This window comes from Pieris brassicae, chromosome 8 (assembly GCF_905147105.1).
Source record: "Pieris brassicae chromosome 8, ilPieBrab1.1, whole genome shotgun sequence".
NCBI lineage: Eukaryota > Metazoa > Arthropoda > Insecta > Lepidoptera > Pieridae > Pieris > Pieris brassicae.
The window spans coordinates 2107178-2131414 of NC_059672.1; the positions used below are offsets into that span (position 1 = coordinate 2107178).

The 24237-nt window shown below is 33.2% G+C and overlaps 1 protein-coding gene across 2 annotated transcripts in view; it reads right to left on the reverse strand.

The window, feature by feature from the left end:
- LOC123713158 (protein NDNF-like) overlaps positions 1 to 20581 on the reverse strand; it is a 40172-nt gene extending 19591 nt beyond the window's left edge. The window contains exons 1-5 of one of the 2 annotated variants that reach the window (XM_045666699.1): positions 20328 to 20581; positions 4007 to 4177; positions 2513 to 2625; positions 1787 to 1869; positions 747 to 865 (exon numbers count right to left, since the gene is read on the reverse strand). In XM_045666699.1, the coding sequence (XP_045522655.1) occupies positions 747 to 865; positions 1787 to 1869; positions 2513 to 2625; positions 4007 to 4177; positions 20328 to 20332 (491 nt within the window). In that variant the 5' untranslated portion in view covers positions 20333 to 20581. Of the gene's footprint in view, positions 1 to 746; positions 866 to 1786; positions 1870 to 2512; positions 2626 to 4006; positions 4178 to 6057; positions 6099 to 20327 lie in introns of those variants that run through there. The other variant, XM_045666700.1, reaches the window with a different exon arrangement.
- Positions 20582 to 24237: the final 3656 nt, after the last annotated feature.

The following is a 24237-nucleotide window of genomic DNA, read 5'->3' on the forward strand; positions in this document are numbered from 1 at the left end:
GATAGTTCCCAGTGTAAACGGCGCCTTGTTAAGTCATATCGTGCCCATGTAAGGCGTATCATAAATTCATCTATACATGTGACGAACTCCAGACAGCATGGATTTATGGCTTGTGAGAGTATAACGGTGCTAACTTGACAGGTTTTTACGTCGTAGTCCAGTTATGATATGAATTAAATGCGGAATTTAGAGAAAATGCCGCTAGATTTTCTTACGATATTTAAGCTTTTGGTCATAAAACAAAAAAATTAATGCTCAGTTCTTTGAAAAAGCTATTATATGTTATAGTCATTGACTGAAGAAAGTATTGGCTATAATCTCGGAGCTATAATGTTCCAATTATATTGATAATCGCCGCGCTGAACCCTGAGCTTGAAGTGGTTTGGTAGTAAATCATGTACTTTATATTATAAAAACACATTTGGCCTTAAATTGCAAAAGGCCTCACATATTCATATATTTTTTAGACATGTAACCTTTTTAAATTTTTGGGTTTAGGTTGGCTGACATCCTTCAAATATCGGGCGAAATTGTTATTTGTAGACTGGTGTCTCTCTGGGTTTGAAGGTTTGACAGTTTATAATCACACGCTTAATGCTAACACAAGAATATACTTTATTAATATAGCAAGGGGCAAGTGACTCATCTGACGTCAAGTGATACTGTCGCTTATGGAGACTGACATTGCCAGAAGAATCGATATCATAAAGTATTAAAATCAAAATTTCCTTCAAATTCGTTGGTACCTTGGGTCCCAGTTAGCTGAAAGCCTTCGACGCGATCGCGTGCGTAAACGCATACGAACGAGTCGCGGAGCCTCCCCCCTTACACTGACCGCAGCAGCGCCCCCCTTTGATGAGAATAACTGGAAATTTTAAAAATAAAGCAATAAACTCAAACTCAATATAATTCATATAGGTAAGCAAGACTTATGAACGTCAAAAAATAAGTTAAATTAACATTTACTATCAGTTCGCAAGTCAAAGGCGTAGAGCGGGCAAGAAGAACTGGCAGGAGACTTTCCGCCACTCTTTTTAATCGCTAAGTTTTGAGTCATACAAATTGAACTGGAGCAAATCAATCCCATCCAATCCAATCAAATGATTAGGATCATTTAAGTATTCGACGAAGTTATAAAAAGATTTATTGATTAATTAACGTTCAACGAGGGCTTTGAATTTATTGAGTGATAATTCTCTAACTTCACTTGAGAGTTTGTTGTAAACACCAATACAATTTCCATATAAGGAGTGGTTTATCTTCTGGAGCCTGATTGGTTGTATACTCAAATTAGTTATATATCTAGTAATATACTGATGAAAGTCACCATTTGTTTTTGAATCGATTATATTTTCTTGTACATACAACAAGCCTTCAAAAATATATTGATCAGATAGAGTCAAGTGTTCCTTACTAATAACTGCCACTAAGGGTAGATAATGTAGGTATATGTTAACATAAAATTTAAATTTACCTTAAACTTAAACCATTCCATCCTACACGAGTTATTACACTTTTTAACGGCTACGTCTCTTCTCTGACACAAGACTTGAACAACTTTGTGACATGCATAACTAAGCATCAAATTTTAACATTCAAATACCTATAATAATAAAAATTACATATATAACGTATATATGTAATTTTTATTATTATATCTATATATTATATATTATCACGCTATCAATGTTAATTTAGACCGTTTAACGATGTTTTTTTCATTGTAATGATTGTAATGAAACATAAGAAAATTAGATTTATTTGTAATTAATTATATTATAATTACCTGTAATATATACCGATCTTCATTTTTTATCACCGCAGACAACGTTTCGCCTCCACTACTTTCTTGTAGAAGATGCAATTGATCTGTTGAGAACAGCTTTAGTTGAATGGGGATGGTGAGTATTTAAGCGATTTAATTCGCTAATAAGCCTTATACCATCAGAGTCACTATCTCAAAATATACTATAAACAGCTATCGTAATAAATCAACGGTTGTCTGTGAAGGTCGGTTTACGTGACAACGTCATAACAAAACGTTAAAATATAGATATATTAAAAAAAAATATTTCTTTAATATTTTATTCTTTATTTAAATATATTTAAAAGGTAATTTCAAATATGTATTAAAAAACATTCAAGTTTTGGTTTAATTTGCTTCTTGGGTTCAAGGCTTAATATAAATTGTAAAGTATCGTGCGAAAAGTGCACTCTAACAACTCCCTGGAAATCTTCATTCCCCCTAAATTTGGGGGAAAATCCCCAAGTTGGTATCACTGATTCATACTACAAATGGTGTAATGTGTCCTTACAAACCTGTCGGTAAATTTTTGACAGTTAGCGTTTTTACCTTTCAAAAAAATTATAATAATCCTGGTTTTCGTTGTGTATATATAAATATGATTATTAAAATATATAAAAATATATGAAATAACAATAAATTTGTATGTCTCATGCATTTTTAAAAATTAAAATAAATTTTCTTAATCGATAAATGTATCCAACTTACCGTCTGAACCTTTGAAATGTCCTCTATAGAGAGCCCAACGAAAATCTCTGGAGCAGGGACTCACTGTTATGTACACCGTTGATTGTAATAATTGTGTTGTGTTTAGTTCCAAACTGAAAGAAGGAAAAAATTAGGCCTATCATATATAAGTCGGTGTTACAACTACCACAGATGGACATGACTGGTGAAATGGCCAGGGCCAAGTCAATCGTGAGGCAAGATGGGCATTGCATTTTTTATTAATGTTAATATCTTGTATTGTATTTTTAGGGATAAAATAAAGTTATATTATTTTAATATATAAGTCTACTATCGAATTGCCAACGTTTGAAGTAGTTGGAGAAAGGGAAGCTGAAGTTCGAGGAGCTGAACAGAGTTATGTTTGTAAATAGCAAGGAACTGGCTGGGCTTCCTCTTGCCCGTAATATTTAAAGAATATTAACGAATAAGTGGCCGGCTTTCCGTGTGTATAGCACAGTATGTAGTACATATAGCACTATTATACACAGAAGAACACGTTATAAACCTTAAATCAGTTTTTGTTTTGTTTGTCTCGTGTACTGAGGAAAGTAAATAATAGAAGAATGACGCTAATAAAAACTTGAATCTATTTGCAAGAGCTGTCAAACCATTGGACGAGGCGTTTCATATTTTGTTATGCATTTAAAAATATTCAAACATGATAGGTGAACAAAAATTGGTCACAATTCACCATTCACCGAACGAGTAATACGATGAGTTTATTAACTGAGGTATGTTTCTCCAGAATTTGGCTTACGTTGGAGAGTAGTTACTCTACTCTATGGTGCTTAAATTCAAATAGTAGAAAACTGATTTTGTCTTTACAAAGGGTAAGTGTGTGTAATTAGTGTGTATTATCCTACATACTAATGAAGTTGCAGCGACGCTGCGAAGTCTTCCACTAACGAGCCTAAATTCTTTATTGACGCACTATTAAAAAACAATCATTTCGTGGGCTTATTGATCCCTTGCAATACGAATTTGCAATTTTTCAACAGAAGAGTAGACCTGGCCTGTAGAAGCTATGAAGTTTTTGCTGCCCTCGCCGACAATTGTCAATTTTGACAACCCAACAATTTCCTTGAAATTGCACCTAATTTTTGGGTTTGATTTTTGAGCACAAAATTATACAAAAACCATCAAGTTCATAGCCTCCAAACAGCAATGGGACTGACATGTATAAGTTGACAGGGGGGAGGAGAGAAGGAAATACATTTTCAGCAATTTTCCACTTATACAAAGTGTGATCTGAGGGCGAGAAGGTGGATTACTGGTTGGGATGCGGAGAATTAGCTGTTTTACAGAGAATATGGACGTTTGCTACACAATTTACAATGGCAAGTGAGAGAGGAAAGTCATCGAAGACTTCTTCTATATGCAAAACGTCAAAATCTTTTTTAATTCTATTAGGTACCACCGGAACCGTGCTACTTCTTAAGAACAAAGAGTTATGTCGTTCTTTTTGTTACGTACTTTCTGGTCTCCCCTTCATCCAATCTGTAGACAGTTTGATTGTCCATCGGCAGCCACTCTACCGCTCTGGATTCATGCCTGGTAACCAACACACTTGGAGCTGCAAAGCCGGCACCAGCAGCTTGGAGTATGATCAGCATGAATATACGGACTGCAAGCCGCTTGATAGTTCTGCAAAGAAATAATAATTTCATTAATTTATCACCATTAAAGATATATAAGTTGCGAACATATTAATAAATATGTATAAGTGCCCAGCAGCACAGAGCAGTGTAGGCCTAGTGGCTTCAGCATGCGACTCTCATCCCTGAGGTTGAAGGTTCGATCACTGGTCTAGTACCAATGGACTTTCTATACGCATTAAACATGCTCCAAAACGGTGAAGGAAAGATCATCTTGCCTTAGACCCAAAAAGTCGAAGGCCTGTGTCAGGCACAGAAGGCTACTAATCACGTACTTGCCCATTAGATTGACAATTGATCATGAAACAAATAAAGAAATCTGTGGCCCAGACCTAAAAAAAGATTGTAGTGCCTCTAAAATATTCTTTATTTTTCGGCTTTTGACACATGCTAAAATAATTCTTAAGCGGTAATGCGCTTAACTCCGCCAACAATACTAAAAAAACATGAATCTCCTATACTGCATACGAAAGATATATATGTAGTATGAATGGAATAATATCGAATTGGATACTAAAATAATATTGTGCGGAAAACCGCAAGTATCCAATCATTGTTTGTGATTATAATGATTGCATTTATAGATAGTAACAGTGATTTCTATTCTATAGAAATCTGATTTTCTACACAGGTTATAAACTGTTAAAAGATTTTACACATTCGTTTAGTCATTGACGTAAGAAATTGCCAAAAAATCATGCGACCTAAGAACCCATCTTTAATTGTTTTTTTATAGATCAGCAGACAAACGAGCAGGAGGCTCATCTGATCCGCCCATGGACACCCTAAATGCCAATGCTCGCGAGTGCGTAGCCGGCCTTTTGAAACCGGCGTGACTCCTGGCTGAGGTCGTTCCTTCGTATACTCGATGAATATGAATTTCTGAACCGGCAAGTCTGAGACTCACATCGATGGCATGGACTTTACAAGAGGCTGGAGTTGTTTTGCATGTAAAACATTACCAAACTGCTTTAGTTTGCCTCATATCCCATAATGAGGTTACGGGTTTATGTAAATATTAAAATAGTTTTAATTTACTGCAAAAACGAGCGTATCAGGTGTCTTTCTTTCGTGGTGGTGTGATTGTAAAAAAATCTAAAGTGTTTGATTTCAATTATATACATCCTTACTTACAACTAAGGTTGTTATTCAGAAACAAGTGAAGGTATTAAGTGTAGAATAGAATAGAAGTGAAGATACTTCGTGCAGTCTCGTTTCTGAACTTTACCCTAAACAGTATCGTTAAGTGCCTACCTAATCCTCTGTTTGTTTTTCGAAATTTTTCTAGTAATTTTTATTGTATTTTTATCTTTTAAAACATTTTTATTTACCAAATTGTCAAATATTTTATAAAGGATAGCTTGTTGTTTTTTTTTCGAGATCCACGCATTTCCGGAGTGAACGTGATCAATATACTATACTAGGGAATTAAATTATATCACTAAGTTTTTTTCTTTTCAGTTATAATATCTACCATATTTATATTCGATTTTTGAAGTTATACTTTTTTTGACGAGTTAGGGAAAAATTATGATAGTAAATTTTTACTATGAGCGCGCACACCGTCACAAAAAACGACACCCTAAAGTTAGCTATAGTCAACATTTTATTTTGTGATATTAAAATAAACTTTATTTAACTAGATAATGCCTTATAAAAAAACTTTTTATTGTTAAGATTTTTATCCTGTTACGCCAAAGAACTTCTAACGCGTGTAACTACTACTACTACTGTGTTATTATATATGAGATTCCTTGAATGGAGACCTTGGCAGAACAAAAGACCGCCCACTGACTTAGATGGCCTGACATCGACAAGGAGGTCGGTTCCCAGTGGATAAAGAGAGGCCAGTGCAGGGCGAGTACTTACCTACGAATGTCCTTCAGTCTTCTCCGTTGGACGCTGAAGAGGCTGGTGGTGATGATGATATGAGGTTCAAAACGTGAAAAATACTTAATACATCTTTATTCTAACAGTCATGTTTTCGCTGACCTTTAAGCAAATGAGACGCTTTTTTGTTATTGATGTTTTAATAACGAGTTCCTTTTTAGGTCTCATATAGAAAAACTATGCACTTAATGGCATATATTTATATGTTTACAAGATTCTTAACTAACATAATAATATGAATGCGTAAGTAGACAGCTAAAATAACTAAACTAAACTTTGGTCTAGAACTAGAACCTATAAAAAGTATGTTTAATACTTTTATTATTAAATGTTTGACAAACCCGCCAAAACGCTTCTCTTCGCAAGATGGCGTCGCACCAGTCCCAATGGGGTGTCATTCCAGTAAACACGTAATTAAACATCATCACGAGTTAATTATGAGTCTTAAATTATACAAGTAAACTAAATTAAAATCCACAAATAGACAGGTGAAGTCATTGAAAGAAAACAATAATACTAGGTGAAGTCATATTACTTACTGTCATTGAATACGTCATCGGCGTTTTGACTAATCTGTGACAGTTTGGCACAGATTAGTCTCTCTCACGTATAAAAATTAATATTTTTAATTATATAACGCCAGAGACGGACGAACCAAATGAGAGTCTAAGTACCAAAACTGAGTCTACCAACCTATAAAATTTATTTTTATACGGTTTTATTGTATATGGATAAGGTGTAAGTCTGTAGTAAATACTATAACAATTACTCAATAAGCACATAATATTAGTCACAGAGTTAACGCAGGGTTTTCCATAAAATTTGTGTTGTTTACAAATTTGGAACGGGAAAGTTATGTTGTTCATACGTAAAATTGACACCTTCCATTTTTAAATTCCAAGCATGTCACAGAGCGTCAACACTCATATAAAAATTAAATATTAATTTTCTAATACTGTTAAAGGCACAGACTACTAAATGGAACGTGCTGATACTTATTCGTGTTTTAATCTGGTAAGTATTTGTTTTACGAGCCAAGGCTTTATATTTGTCTCAGACACTCTCTTAAAAAAATCAGTGGCGCTATAATTATTGTAGGTCTATTTCTTGATCATTTGTCAATCTAATAGGCAAGTCGACTTTTTCTGTGTAAGGCAAGCCGATTTCCTAGCGGTGTGTTCCTTCACCGTTCTAGAGAATGTTAACTCCGTACATAGAAAGATAATCCATTAGTACACAGCCAGATATCAAACCTACTACCTCAAGGATGAGAGTCACACGCTGAAGCCACTAGGCCAACACTGCTCTGACACTCTCTTAAGAATTTTAAACTATATTCCTGGTTTATTCAAAGCATCTCTTGACCCAGGCACCGTACACTAACCATTTTTTTCATTCAATCTTTGTTTAAAAATATCTTAATAGATTAAAAATGTTTTCTTCAATGTCTTAAGCGGAAGTTAGAAGCACCAGACATAGGCACAGATATCAAACATAAAAAGTAAATAAGAAAAGCTTTCTTTTTTAATCTGTGGTTTTTTGAAAATAACTATTTCTTTGTTCTAAAATAATTTATTAATATACCGTTTCAATGGAATCAAATCAAATCTTTGTATAACCAGGCATTCGGCCTACATTTTTTCAATTACAAGCAAAAATAATTTTAAAAGTTCACACACCGCGTACTCGAACGAACGTATTGCGAAATAACCATAAATCTGCCTTCATACCACAAGAACTCATTGTTCTTAAGGTTCTACAGGTCAAATATATGCACACGAAAATAACCTTCATATTGTTTATAATAAGTGACATAAACGCGTGTAACATTTTAAATTATTACGTATTCTTTCGTTGCCGGACGATAAATCTCTGCGTAGTTATGTGTAGTAAATTCCGTAATGATTTAGTGTTTCCATTATTTCTTTAGTGTGAAGTATTGCCGCGTAATTTTAAACCACAGGGATAAAGCTATTGAATTCTTTTTCTAGAAGGGAAGTGACCTTATAAATAACGAATTAAACCTTTTTGTTTCTTTTTGAGGTTAAAAACTTGCCGTCTCTATATAAAACGGTTTTAATCTATTTTAATTTGATTTGTACACGCTTTTGAAGACTAAGCACTTTTAAAGACTGCTATAATTTGACGTGGATTTTCTGTTAAAATTGTGCTGCTATGTCGATAATATCAAGAGCGTATGTAGTGTCATGATGTGCAATGGAATGAGAATGGAGCAAATGCAGACAAACTTTTGTTTTAAAGAAATTAAAAAATATAATAAATAATTAAAAAAAATTGCCATGTAGAAATTAGGCCTGTCACCTATATTTTGTATGTAATATAATTCAATTTATACATCTTACTTTTGTATTTAATTAAAAGTCTGCTACGCATTTGCGAGCCTTCTGCTAGTGTGAATGTCCATGGGCATCTCACTTAACATCAGGTGAGTCTCCTGTCATCAGTGTCAAATACATAAAAAAATTGATGGATTCGAACGCCCAACCTCCGGGGCTTGTACGCTTGACCGCTAATCACACTTTATATTAATAAATATAAGAAAATAAAATAATAATTGGCAACATTTCAAGCGCATAATTAGAACGCATTCAATTAAATGACAGATACACAGTTGCCAGTTACGAAAAATTTCTACAAGTCTGCTCTTTTCAATCGTGACAATGTTGACATTTAAACGTCTTTTATCACTGGCAATAGTGCTAGTAAAATAAATCTGGATCTAGATTTAATCGAATCCTAGTTATCTTTGTTTTATTGGTACGGATAAAACAAAGGGCGGAGATAATTCTTGTTCCAAATATGTAGTTAGCATTTTATTGACTTTACTTTATAATTTTTATATTTTAGACTCACATATTTTAAAATTAATATAATAAAATAGTTACTATATATATGTGTGTGTGTGTGTGTGTTTGTAATTAAACTTATAACGTGGCCCGATTTGATGATCACCTTGCCTTATGTGTCTGACATTCTCGACATTTTGGGTCTAAGTCATGCTGGCTCGACAGAGGGTTAAATCCGCACATAAAGACAGAAAGTCCTTTGGTGTACAGCCAGTTTGAAGGCATGACCTCAGTAATGAGATTCGATCGCTGATTAGGCTCGCTTTTTAATATGACAAATGCATTATATATATATTTTTAAATTGTTTAATAAATTATGTTTAGGAAACTGATTTAATTGAAAGTACTATTGACAACTTTGTTTTACAGGAATGTGTATCTTTATTTCTCCGGAAACTAACCACATTCTTACTGCATGAGACACGATACAACTAGAACCTTAGCGCACTTTACGTTAGTTTCAAGTATTCATTTACGTAATTCAATTATTTGAAAGCTCATTATCGACTTTTCTCCTAACTTTTATAGTTTAACGTTAAAAATATATAAATCAGTGGCACTACATTTTAAGTCTGGGCCATTGATTGCTATATCTGTATTGATCATTTGTCAATCTAATAGGCAAGTAGGTGATCAACCTCCTGTGCCTGACAAGGTCGACTTTTTGGGTCTAAGGCACGATTCCTCACAATGTTTAACTTCATAGTCGAGCAAATGTTTAATGCGTACATAGAAAGAAAGTCCATTAATTCACAGCCCAGGATCGAACCCACGACCTCAGGTATGAGATGTTGCACGCTGAAGCCACTAGGTCAACACTGCTCTACAACTTATAAGAATTATTTAAAATACAAAATATATCTATTCGATATATTAGGCGACAACTTCGCCACAGATTACATTCCTTAAAACTAGTAATGACAGCTAATGGATCACGTACGAGAAGAACGTGCGAAAAAGGTCGTAGTCAAAGGCCAGGCAGGCTTCACAGACTGCGGCGATACCAACAAGGTAATGCTGGGTGTGTTGTGGGATTGGATGGGCATTATTCATTATGAGGTGTTACCACCAGGCAGGACCATCGATTCTGTACTCTACTGCCAACAACTAATTGGATTAAAGCAAGAAGTTGAGAGAAAGCAGCCGGAATTAATCAACAGAAGGGGTGTGGTTTTTCATCATGATAACGCTACACCTCACACACCTTTAGCCACTCAGCAACAATTAATTTCGACCTATTTTGGTCTCTTCAGAATTCTTTAGGCAGTGCCAGGTTAACATCAAGAGAGGACTGCCAAAACCAATTGTCGTGGTATTTTTATAAGCCCCAAGCCCCAAGCAATGGGATCATACCTACAAGATGGCAAAAAGTTATCGGACAAAATGGTAGAAAGTGATCGAACAAAATGGTACCTATATACTTTAGTTGAATGTAAATAAACATATATAAATACATGTAAACAAAATATTAAAAAATGTTGTGAACGTTCTTAAAAAATGCGAAGAAACTTTCTCCAAACTATTATAATTGATAAATATAATTTATTTTAAATCTCATATTCAAAGTACAGAATAAATTATGTCATTATTGAACGTGTTAAAAAGTATTTTATTGCACTTAATTTTAAGTAACTATGCATATTATGAATTGATTCATTACTTTCGTTTCAGTGTTGTCAATAAGCTTAAAAGCACAGACTTTCACACATGCATGAAAGTATAATATAAATAAATTTATTTTACGATTTATTTAGCTATAATTTTGGTAGGTAGTAATTTTTCCCATTAAAAAAGCAAGTCGGCACACCATAATTTCGGGACACTTTCATTACCGAAGCACATAATAAATTACTATGGAAAGTAACTTTCAGTCACACGCTCAAAGGTAATTGTTACTGTCAAACTACGTTTATGTTTCTATCTCATTTATTTATCATAAATAAACAAGTAGATAAAACGGAACGTATTTCAAAACGACTCTCAAGCACTGTGAACCACGCAAGGACACAAATGTTTTACAAGTCCTTAAACTAGATTTTGAGTAGATATCAATCAAGTGTCAAAATATCTGCCAAAACAATTACATATATATATATTTAAAATAATTTTCAATACGTACTCTTTGTGACATTTTCAAATAAATTAAATAAGAAGTTGTGGAATCCTCAACAAAATTTATTGCATGACACTCGTGTCGGACATAAATATGCCAATTTTCAGTCGTTCTTAAATGTCGCGTTAGGTGAAACATCTATTGGCTATGGAATATTTAACTGCAGTGAGAATTAATTAAAAAAAAATCGTATTATTAAATACATTTAGTGTCAGCTTGCGTCAGTGCGTTCAAACTTCGGTGATGAGTCAATAGAATATATACTATATTTAAGATATTTACTCTATGATTAAACTAATTATTATGGGTGTTTGACTATGTAAAAAATGAAGTGTTAATTAGAATAGTCCGTATAAAATAGCTTTAAAAAGCGTTATGGAGTAAAATAACATGTAAATAATCATAAATTTATCAAAACAACCATAATTAAAAAATATACAATTTCTATACGTGAAAGAAAGCTAAATTTTGTAAAGTTTGTCAACTCAGCACATTCTTGGTGCGTATGATTTAACAAGGCGCTGTGGGAGGCTCTTCTACTTCCCAAAACCGTTGAATAGCTTCAGCAAGTGAGAGTCCCACACACAAATTACCATTTTCAACTGTAAAAGACTGTATTGGAAACACAGGACCCATAATGACATCGCCTAAATCAGTGGTAACTGCTACTGTACCACAAAGAACGGTTCGGTGGCCGTCGATACACAATCTTCTACTAGAATAATAAGTCCTGAGTACATACCTCGTTACAATATCATCTTACCAGGAAGAAAGGCACACAATATTAGTAACGTAAGGATTTGGAGAAATTCTATTAGTTTGGGAACAAAGAGAAGTTAGACTGGTGCTAATACCTTGCCTCGCGAAAGTTATCAAAAACGCACTAAACACTTATTATAAAATTCTAAATAGAGGACGTAATTATCAATTATAATTAACAAAAAGTATATATCAAAATAAAAATGTGTCTAATGTAACCCGAGTAAATCTCAACAAAAACAACTAATAAATGTGACGGTCGGCCGAGACAAAAGTATTTAGGATCACCCTCATCAAAAATTATTAAATTGAAATTATGTATTTCGAACAATTAACATAACCTTAGAATTGATTGAATTGAACTATATATTTCAAATTATGCAATGTTAAAAAAACATATACAAATACACTGTATATATATCCTTACCGTTCGTATGTTAGACTGTGTCTAAAACACTGAATCTGCTACTATAAAACAACAAAAATATAACTATAAATAAACAGTCTGCCGGTCCGTCTGGCGATGTTTTGTGTTCGTCTGTTTTGATGTATTTCTTGATGTTTTCGGATTTGGACATTTGTATAAATAACTCAGGGTTCGCGCTGCATAGTGCGATCCAAAGATTTATGTTCGCAACACGAAATAACGTCTATGGTTTACGGTTTCTCATTCTCTTTTCTCTGGTAAAATGATTTTTGGTCGATAGTCAAAGATGAATTGTCACCTATTTTTCTGTGTTTCATATCCGCTCATGCACAATATGTTGATGTTCGTTTTGCCTCTTGGCAAAGGCCTACTCTAACCCTTTCCACTGTTCTCTATCCTTTACGACTTTTCTCCAGATGTAGGCTGCTGTTAATTTGAGTTCGTCCTCCAATCTTTTGCGTTGTCGGCCTCTTCTTCGTTTTTCGTCTCTAGGGTATTAATAATGCTGCTCCATTTTTGATGGGGGCTCCGTAGCATATGACCCTTCCATCTCCATTTCCACTACATAAGTGAGAAGGTCTGTCACTCCTGGCTCTTATGTATGTTTCTTTGCTTATCTAATTTTCTTATTCTAAACACCAATGGAAAGAAGCTTGCCGATAATGATTTTTGTATGCAATTTTAATATGAATTATTTTATGAATGAACAACTTTATAAGTTTGACACAACACATATAGAAAAAAAATTATCAAATTTCGCGCGTAAATTTTCATTGAGATTGCATTTGTAATTCCACGCCATTGTGTGATATAAATTTAGCGTACTTAATCAAGAGTAAGAATGTTCATACCTATATGTTAAACAAAAATTTGATTAAAGAATTTGTTATAGAGTTAAATGGCATTAAAAATCACAAATTCTTGAATTTCCGTTCTGTTCCAGCACACTTGCGTTTTACACTGAACTCAAGCTATACATATATTTGTAGAGATGTGGGGTCTCAATGCATGTTCCATCCCATTTTGAAGTGTTCAGTGGAGTTGTTCGGTCTCATACCTGTAGCTGAGTTTCATCATCAGACGTCAAGGCAGACTACAAAATACCATCCGTATCACCTCGACGTCCGTCCGCTTGAATAAATAATACATATTATTTAAATTAATTAATAATTAATATTTATAAATAATTGCACCGTTTTAGCTACTCCTGTCTTTCATTTTATGACAGAATGAGATGGCTCTATGAAAAAGGTGATACATATATATTGCTATTTACGTCAAACAAACGTGACAAATCCAAAGTTTGTAGAATTAACACTTCGAAAATATTAGTTCACGCTTTTTGACACGTTAGTGATGTAGGGTTGTCAAATATAGGCTTAAAATTCGTTGTAAGCTACCAATTTTTTTCTTACATTTTGGTATGTCTCTGAGGTTCCAAAAACTAACACAGATTACACGCTTATAAGAACTTTCACCCACACTCTCAAATACAGAGTATGTATGCTTGTAATGTTATCAGACACAAACTACTGATACGATTTCAAATTATAAGTACAATTATCACACCATTAGAAAGCTGCTTCTTCATTGACTAACATACATTTTTTAATTATTAGGGATGCTCAGTAAATGTGCAATAATATTAATAATAGTAATAATTTTAATAATTACGATTTGAAAGACGTCTCCATAATAAATCTGTCATTGCGTGAGCTGTGGAAACTATTGATAATTACTTAACATATAATTGGTTCAATATAATGAATAATTTGAAATGATTTTTAAAGTCTCTTTAAACATTTTTATTGAAACGATCTATATTTAAATCGTGAAAGCAAAATTTTGTAAAGTTTTGCCAACTCTTAACATAACCTTAGAATTGAAATATATACTTCTCTCTTATTTATCTATTCTCTAATATTATAAAAGAAAGTTGTTCATTTTGAATTAAAGTTTTTATTTGGACTGATCAAAATTTTCTTTCGTTACATGCTTGAAATCAATAATTTTCTGTAGAGTATTTTTAAATTTACAAATTCCGGACATTCTACGTAAATGATGTTTACAATTTAAAAATGTATTAGATATATATTCGTTGTAAAGTAAAATCTGTATATTGATTAGATTATGAATGTAACGTGTTTATTCACACTCATATGTTTATCTAATAATCTCAAAGGAAGTAAGTAATGAAAAACTAAGATAGCGTAGTAAAATAAAACTTTTATGATAGCAAAAACATATCTATAGTCCGACTTAGTTGACTTTTACACTACCACGATATCGGTATCTACGCGAGTGAAACCGCGGGACATTGCTACTTATATACGTTTATACACACACACACACCCATACATCAACTCAAACATTCACACACATAACTTTGTGACTTAAATGACTTGTTTGACTAGACGTAACACTACGACTACTTAATCTTTAAAACATGCACCATGAACCAGGGAACAATAATTGTAATCCCACAACACAGAGGATAGACGAATTTTTCAACCATATTTCTGTCATGAATTATATTTTAATATTTTATCAGAAATTTCAAAGTCCAAGCTCATAATTTTTAATCACATATATTTTATGAAAGAAAAGTATTGCTGGCCCAGGTTATAGTTTAAAATTCAAAACGCTTAATGGTATTTATTTCATCTAATATGAATAAAGTTTAATTACCGGTGGGTATAAACGCAAGCAATTAACTAGTAATAAAACTTGCGTGTGCGCAACCCTAAAGGTGTTAATACAGGATGTTATGACTTTTGAATCCTTTAATCGTTAAATCCCGTTTATTTTCGCAATTACTTGGAAATCGCTTAATGTTGTTTCAATTGTGTGTGTAATGATTTAGTAATGCAGGAATTTTGTCTCGGGTTCGATTTGTGTATGTGGAAATAAACAATACACTTGTGTGGACACCCCAGCCCCGTCTCACTTCCCTCGGACAATGTATACTAATGTATACAAAATATTGTAAAAACTATTTTGAAACATTAAGTGTGGACTTTCTTCTTCACGCGAAACTACCTTTTCGTAGGGGCAACTAGAATCATCTTTATATTTTATTTAACGTTCAAAAGTGCCATTTTAGGTGGTCTATTGGAAATAAATGACTTAACTTGACTTGAGAGCAAGTAATAAGTGGCTCAAACATAGGAGTCCTCCAACTTTGATTTTGTTCCCTTTGGACTCTTGGGATTCAATTAAGCTCTTCGAAAAAAGCTTTAAGTTGGCGCCTGGTAGGAAGTACCGGTGGCCCCAGAGCTGGTGCTTTTCCTGCTCAACGAATAATTATATACAGTGAGCAAATGAGGCCAACATTAAAGATACTCTGCCAGAGACCAAACTTTTGAATTTGTTTTATTTATTAATTTTTGTTATTACTATGTAGGATAAGAATATTGTTTTTTGTTAGTTATTTTAATCTATTGCATGATTGCGACAAGTATCCTCGAGTATACACTGTTTATACATAATTATATATGAATAAATAATCAAATTATAAACACAGCGAGGTTACGAAACGGACTCGACAAAAGGTCTTCATGGAATTTCAACAGCAGAATATGTTCAACAAGACATTTTTCATCCCAGTTTTAGTTCTTAATAGTAAGGAATAATTCCAAATTAAATTGTTTAACAAACAAATGCACTTAAATGACCGTACGTGCTTTGTTCAGTCAATGTAATGCGATATGTTTTACTTTCAATTATTTCTCGAGAACGTTTTGTATTGTATACAGCTAATTTCAGTTTTGTTTTTATGTTTCAATAACACTTGTTTGCCGGAGCTTATCTATTACTTAACTTAATAAGAACAAAACATTGTAATAAAGAGACCTTGCGTCTCTATGCGTATTCTACAAAGTATACTATGGAAAGTGTTCTGAAGAGTTGCTTGTTAATCCATCAAGGCTGCAAATCTTCCACGATCCGCTTAACAAAATATTTTATATAACGAACTAGCGAACTTGCGACTCCTGGTGGGGGTTTTTATGGGTTGACGTCCTATTGTTTAAAGAAACAGGATACTCCTCCCTCAAAGGCCGGTCACTCGCCCACTAAAATGGGTGTCCATGGGCTGCGATGACTGTAAATTTTTGGGCGTCTCATAAACAAGTTTACCCCCTATCATATTTAAAAAAAGAACATGAAATTGACGTCTCAATCACAGCTGATCACCTACGTCACTATAAAGAGTCATCGCAGAAATGAATTATATATGTATGCCAGGATTTACAGGAGTATATCAAATGATAGCTCTTAGAAGTATAATAACTTTATTAATCATAAAACTGTCCGGTGTTTTGCGAGCTTTCCAATCATGATCGACGGGTTATTACGCAGTGCCAGCCGAAGTTGTCTAGCCCCAGATATATCCTTCGTATTACCTCGATGTCCGCCATTCCACAACTGAGCATTTCTAAAGGCAGTATTTGCCGCGCACCACCGCTATGTGGTGACCGCAACTGCCCACTGAAGTATTTCCGAACCAATTCGACTTAGGGTTCTTCAAAAGACTGTACCAATTCTTAAAAGGCCACGCACTCGCCAACCCTTTGGAATTGAGAGTGTTCATGGGCGGCAGTATCACTTAACACCAGATGAGCCTGCCCGTTTGCTCCCTGTTCTATTAAAAAAAAAAAATACTAGACCAAAAATATTTCCTTTAGTAGTGTGTTAGCAGTGTTGGCTTAGTGGCTTCTGCTGGACCAGCCCAACCTTTTAGGTCTGGGCCTCAGATTTCTATATCTGTTTCATGATCATTTGTCAATCTAATAGGCAAGTAGGTGATCAGCATCCTGATTAGTATTTTTTTGGGCAAGCCGGTTTCCTCACGACGTTTTCCTCCACCGTTCGAGCGAATGTTAAATGCGCACATAGAAAGAATATCCATTGGTGCACAGCCGGGGATCGAACCTACGACTTCAGGGATGAGAGTCGCCACTAGAGAAACCACTAGGCCAACACCGCTCATAACATCATTAATAATGAATAATAGACAAAAAAGTAACCTAATAAATTTTAAAAGTTTTGTCCGTTCACTCAAAATTACTCAAAGTATTTAAATTGAGGTTTAATGTTTGGTCTGTAAACCTTAAAACCTTATATTAATTTTAGTTTAGCCTCTTTTTAAACTGATTTTAATAAATAGTTATTCATTTGAATTATATTAAAAATCCCTTTTTTCATACATATACATGTATGTAAATACTAAGTATTATATATATATCCTGTCAGTTTCCGTATCATAAATTTGTATGCCGCTTCTATTACCATAGCATTAGACTATGTTTATGTAACTGTGAACCACATTCTTATGCTTTTTATGACGTCAGTTTGGGCTTCAACGCTTCTATGATTTTTTTAAAAACAGGATGTTTATTTTCGTAGAGACCTTGAATAGGTTATGCCTCATTTAATGACTATATATATATATATACCAACATCAGCATATATATATATTATTAGTCAGAGATTGTGCGGAAAGACAAACGCCGTCAGAATTAACTTTTTTGTTGTGTTGGCAACACTGTTATGTCATTCGAGTTCGACGGTAAATTGATAGTAAATATGATATATAATTATTGTGATAAATGACAAGTCGTAGTAGCAAATGACAATTCTATCACACAGACTGATTAATTAATTTAAAGTTACCATTTTCAGTTTAAGAAATCAGAAAATAACCTAGATATATGCAAAAGACGATCGCGCGTTTCGCTTAATCGTGATTGGTTCAACGCCACCAACGATAGTAAATATAAACACCCACCGGAACAGATTTTGATGATCTTGCACATTTCGAACAAAAAAATGACTACTAAGTGTATAAAAATTGACGTATGATGTATGGTTATGCTAGGCCAGTGTTTCCCGATATGTTCTCAGTGTTCCCCACGCTCCACAGGGGGGCCAATTTGACTGTTAAAGAGGCCAATCGAAATCGGCAGGATATAACACAAAGTGGAGACTTGGGACTGAAGCTAACCAAATTTGAACCTAATATAAAATCTCTGTGAAGGAAGCATCAAGCGCAAGGATCTCAACAAATTAATATATAAAAATCTTTATAAATCATTTGGAATTAGAAAATCAGTTTTTCATTATGTTTTGAAAACATACTGTATTTCGTTAAAAAAAAATATTATAAGTTCTTCCTAAAACCATCATTTAGTTTCTTCAGTGAACATTAGAATTTTTAGAAAAACTGTTATAGACTCATGTGAATCTATATCCTACTCTTAACTTTATTTCTGGGTATAAATCTACCATATATACTACACACGTAAGAAGTGAAACTTTATGACCTTGTGTTTCGAAAAATTATCTACTATGTGCAACTTTACAGAAATTGGTTAAATAAAGTTAAATTAGATAAAGTTTAACAAAAGGCTCTTATTATCATACACATGAATACCAATAATACAATTATTTCATTTTACCTTATTACTACTAAGATTATTACATAATTTCATTAATTGTAATAGAATTATTAATATCATTGTTATCGTTATTTTATATTGTTATTAATGGCTACGAATCTCTTTGAATCAACCGTGGGAGGGACGAGAAAAATATGGGGCGTAATGGAAAACTGTGACGCGTTACCGAAAAATTAGACGCGTAACTGAGAAATGTGACGGTAATTTTTTTTCCAACGCCGATAAAGAAGTTTCACTTCATAAATTAACTTGGGTATGGAACTAACTATTAAGGTTGTAATTGAACAGCTGGGGCTGACCCTAGTATTTTATTCTTAAAAGGTTTCCCAATCTTCAAATTGAAATGAAAAAAAAAAAGTTTAACACATTATTTGACGTTATTTTAAAGCTTTGATGTACGTTATTTGTATGTATAACGTGACGTGTTAAACCAACATGTTGTTATTTATTAAAGTATATATTTTTAATGCCATAACTCCTATTTTTATATAACAATGCGGTAACTAACAAACTTTCTTCTTCCGCAAGTTCAACATCAAACTTGACAGTCTTCCTGGAATTGACAGCTGACATTTGACATTTTACTCATCACTAAGCGATCCACTAATTCGCTGTAAACAAATCGATTGTAACTCGATCCTTGCATGTCGCACGTTTAAGTAATAAATTGATGTATTATGTATCGTGGTAAGTGGGACGGTAGGGCTTCGTTATTATGTTACAAGGGGTTAAATGTATCGATTGATACCCTTTGCATCATAAAATGTACAGTCTATATATGGGCTAAGGCTTCTATCCACGTACAGGAATGCAGTTTTTGTTTTTGTTTTGAAGAGTAGGTTCTATAGATTTTTAATCGATATTGCGTAAAATATCACGTATAATTTGATAAAAATAATATTTCTGTTAACAAAAAATGTGTTATGTTATAACTTTAATTGCCTGTTGGTTAATATTTCCAGCCTAGTAAGCACAATGTGCATCTGGAAATCGAGGGTTCGATTCCCGACGATACACTACCTCCTTCGGGTGGATAAAGACAACGGCTGCATTAAAATATTCACCTAAGATGGATATTACTTCTTTTTTTATATTAATTTATGTTAAGTTTTAAAACAAACGAATAACGAACATACCCATAATATAGGGTTAGTAATTAACAAAATTAATAAGCCTATATCTGAGTAAACATTTGTTTAATAAAATTCCTTGGACAATCACTCCCCTATACTAATCTTAATAAATATAGCGATACTATAGTGGATTTAATATTTTCTATGCAAATCTTTTTAAGTTTTTTCTTGCCAGCTTATTGTTACTCTAATAGCGTTTAATTAACTAATATATATATATTATCTAGTTAATTTTAATTAATCAGGATTAATCTTATGTTATATATATATGGATAAGATTAATCCTGGCTATGATTTTTAATATAATAAAATATTTTTAAAAAAAAAATCTCTGCTTAACCAAATTATTTTATTATTATAAATTAAATGACAAAAACGGAGTAAAAATCTTAATGGTATCTTTGTACGATACTAAAGATTTTAGTGCTTTAAAGTAACAAAAGGTATTTCTTTATACACATTTAAATCGAATGAAAAATGAAAGAACCTTACCCCATATTGGCTTTTCACAAATTGACACAAAACCACTTCGTACAACATTCAACGGAAAATAGTCCACAGATATAAAAACAACGACGTTTATAAAGACATATTTGAAATTCAATGTGATCATGAAAAATTGTTTTGAATTTGGAACCGATTTAAATGCGGCAAGTGGAAGGCTTCCGCTGATTGCGAGTTTACATTTTTATGACAATTCGAAATTTGAATTCGCGTAAGTGTTTTCGGTAGCGGTGCAAGTACTGTGCGTGACGCACGCGCCGAGCCAACTGCAACGATCATGCGTGTGCAGCGGCCACCTAGCGATGCATCGCTATCAAATAAACAAAAACTACACGAGGGGTGCTCAATCTTAGGCCGAGCTTTGAGCTTAGTCATTCTAGAGAAAGTTTTGTACTTATACATATTATTAAAGTGATATGATGGCAGTTGATAATCGGAAATTAAAATGTTTGAAAGGTAAGGTTAATTCAATTATGGAAGCTTTTACATCGACAATTCATTATACGTATAATTATGTTACATTTTAAGCTTTTCGTGATGATTGAAACAGTTACAGTTATGAAATGATTTATAAAAATAATGTGAATTTTCTTTAACTTAAAGAGTATTGAATAAAAAAATTGAAATATTGAATAAGATAGTTTTATTTACAATTAATAGTAATTTTTCTTTATTAGTGTCCGATACGTGATAATAATAATCAATGGCGCTACAACCTTTTTAGGTCTGGGACTCAGATTTCTGTATCTGTTTCATGATCATTTGTTAATCGAATAGGCAAGAAGGTGATCAGCCTTCTGTGCCTGACACACCTGCATTTGGGTCTAAGGCAAGCCGGTTTCCTCGCGATGTTTTCCATCACCGTTCGAGCTAATGTTAAATGCGCACATAGAAAGACAGTCCATTGGTCCACAGCCGGGTACGAAATTACGTCACCTCAGTGGTGAGAGTCGCACGCTGAAGCCACTAGGCCAACTCTGCTCCGATACGTGATAAAAACTTTAAAACTGTACCCAAAATGGGTCCATACAGGACAGGAAGTAATGGAATCAACAATAACTAACGCAGACTAAGAGCATAATCACAAATGTAACACCCAATTGATATGTTTTTTTAGCAGTATGGAATTGAAGTGGCTTTATTATTATTATTACTTGATAAACATATGTATTCACTATATGTATACACCAGTAAGCCTAAACAATTAATTATAACTACTTGTCATGCGTTCCGATTTTAAATAATTCAAATAGTTTTTCCTTCACAAATTTCAGTGGGAAAATAATTACAAACAAAAAACATTCTGATTTTTTGATGCTAATCGTTTTGATAAAAATATTGACAGATTGAGAGTAAGTCATCTATTTCAACTGGCCTTCCGATGCGGAAGCTACAAATGATTTATGCTTTATTACAGTAATATGTGCCACATGACGTCTTTTCACACTGTAAAATTTATTTCTATGACGTTATCGTGATATAGTTCTTTAAAAAAATTATAAACCGTTGTTTATGTGTGTGTCAAGTGTCAAAATCAAACTGATGACTGACTGAACGGAGCAGAAACGGGGACAATCTTAGTCCACAGTCCACTTACTATCTACTATTGAACACATCTTACAATACCACCACGATATGCAGACATAAGTGAACCAGAGAAAGAGAAAATAACTATTTTAATCAGGACCGCAGCGGAAACAGGCTGATATGAGACGCATTCTGCTAAGTAAAAGAAGATGTATAAATATATCCGATTTCTGCATGTATTCCATGCTCAATTTTTAGGCTAGTGAACCTTCTGTGTTTCACACACGCCGTCCGTGAGTATAAGGTATGACGGATTTCCGAATTATTCTTCATTATACGAGCGAGTAAATGTGTAGAAAGATCAATCGGAGAGCCCGAACCCACGACCGAGTTGAGGTTTCCACTCTCAACAGACTAGGCGAACACGGCTCAATATGGAAAAATCTTCTTGTGATTATTTAAATGTATTAACGATTTTACTCCGCGTTCTCAGTACTCAATATCTTTGTATGGAAAAAAAATTGTGCTTTTATTACAAAAAAGGTAATGAATTAATTAGGTAATAAATTATTTGTAACTGTATATGTCTTTGAATATTTGTATTAGTAACAGCAAAATATCTTTGGTGCATCAAAGTAATCATAAAAAACACGAATAAACATTAAAATCAAAGAAGTTTTAATTAAATGACACAATAAAAAATCATAAACATTATCTCATTTTAACACCCATATTGTCCCACAAATACATATATTCCTAGATGAAATGTTTATTACAAACTGACATAAAAACGTTAAAACAAAGAATTTAATATTCTATAATTTGCCGCATTCTAAAAATATCCAGGAATGTGTGAGTCTTTTAATAGACGATAAATTAACCTTTAAGGATGGTTTCACTTATCACCGCATTTTATAGCCTTCATTGTAAACCTTACTTTGTTTTAACAATATAAACATAGTATTGCATGCGATTTTTCTCTGTCTATGCTTACAATTCTTAAAATACCATGTAATACACTTGAAATTTCGCATAAATACAAAACAATTAACAAGAAAATATTATTTAAAGTCTAAAGTTTATTCAAATAACATTGTAATGTTACATTTCTGGTAAAAGCCCATGGTTTTTGTTATATAAATACTGCAACTCGTAGCAAATACAACTGGTATTTGGGATATAGACATCTGTAATAAGTGGTAGCTAACACCTTCTAAGGAAGCTAAAAAACTTTGGCTCTGTTCTTCGATCCATTATTTCTCAAAATCTGTTTTTACGGTTAATTTGATACATTTCTATGGAGTACACATAAGCATATTATAATATACTGACTGAATATTTAGCCAAATAATGCTGGAAATGTATGATTTTAAAGCTAAATATATATATATATAGATAATAAAATGTTGACGTCCACAGCCAAGAAGTATGCGCTGCTTTTATATTTAGCACGTGACAATGGACAATCTGTCACGCAACGAGGATGTTCAATACTAAATACGAATTAATTATAATTATACGCGAGAGCAGTATCACTACTACTATTGCTAGTAGTATCAATTGATTTTTAATACACTGCGGGAAAATACACTCACCAATAACGCGTAATTTGTATTCGAGTTTTAAATTGAAATTTGAATTTAGAATGTTATCAGAACTTATATGCGTTTAAAAACTGTGGTAGCTTTATCTGTGATCATATATAAATCTACAGTTTTGCTTAAGGGTGGAAGAAAATTTATTCGTTTAGATTTTAGTAATTTTAGATTGACTTTAAATGTACGGTTTTACGGCCTATTCCCAGATAACTAAGAATTAAATAATGTTAAATGTTTATACACACTATCAAGAAAAAATACAAAATTCTCGATTAAATGTCATTTTTTGGTATGTACGCGAATTTTGGCCATATGTATCATTTTATAACTTTTTGTTGAACAATTTCTATAAACTAAGGCAATTATTACTTTAGAGTAATAATTGTAAGTGCTACTTAAGTGTATGGGTTTATTGTGTAAAGTAATAAAAATACTTTACTACGCAAAGAGGAATAATAAAGATCCTTGCTTTATTAACATGTACATTATAATTTAAATGCTTTTGAACTAAGATGAACTAACATAAAGACTAATCGGCAACTATGACTTCCGTCTGTCAAAATTAAATACGAAATTATAATACTAATTTGATATTGACATTTAGGGCTAAACTTCTGTCCCTTAGACGCTGTAGTGTAGTGTTTTCGAACGAGGGGCCCCACAGGGGGGCGATTTGATTGATTAGGGAAAATCGAAATCAGCTGAACTGAAACAAGCCAAATTGGATCCCAGTATAAAATCTCCGTGCGGCATCAAGCACAAGGATCATACTA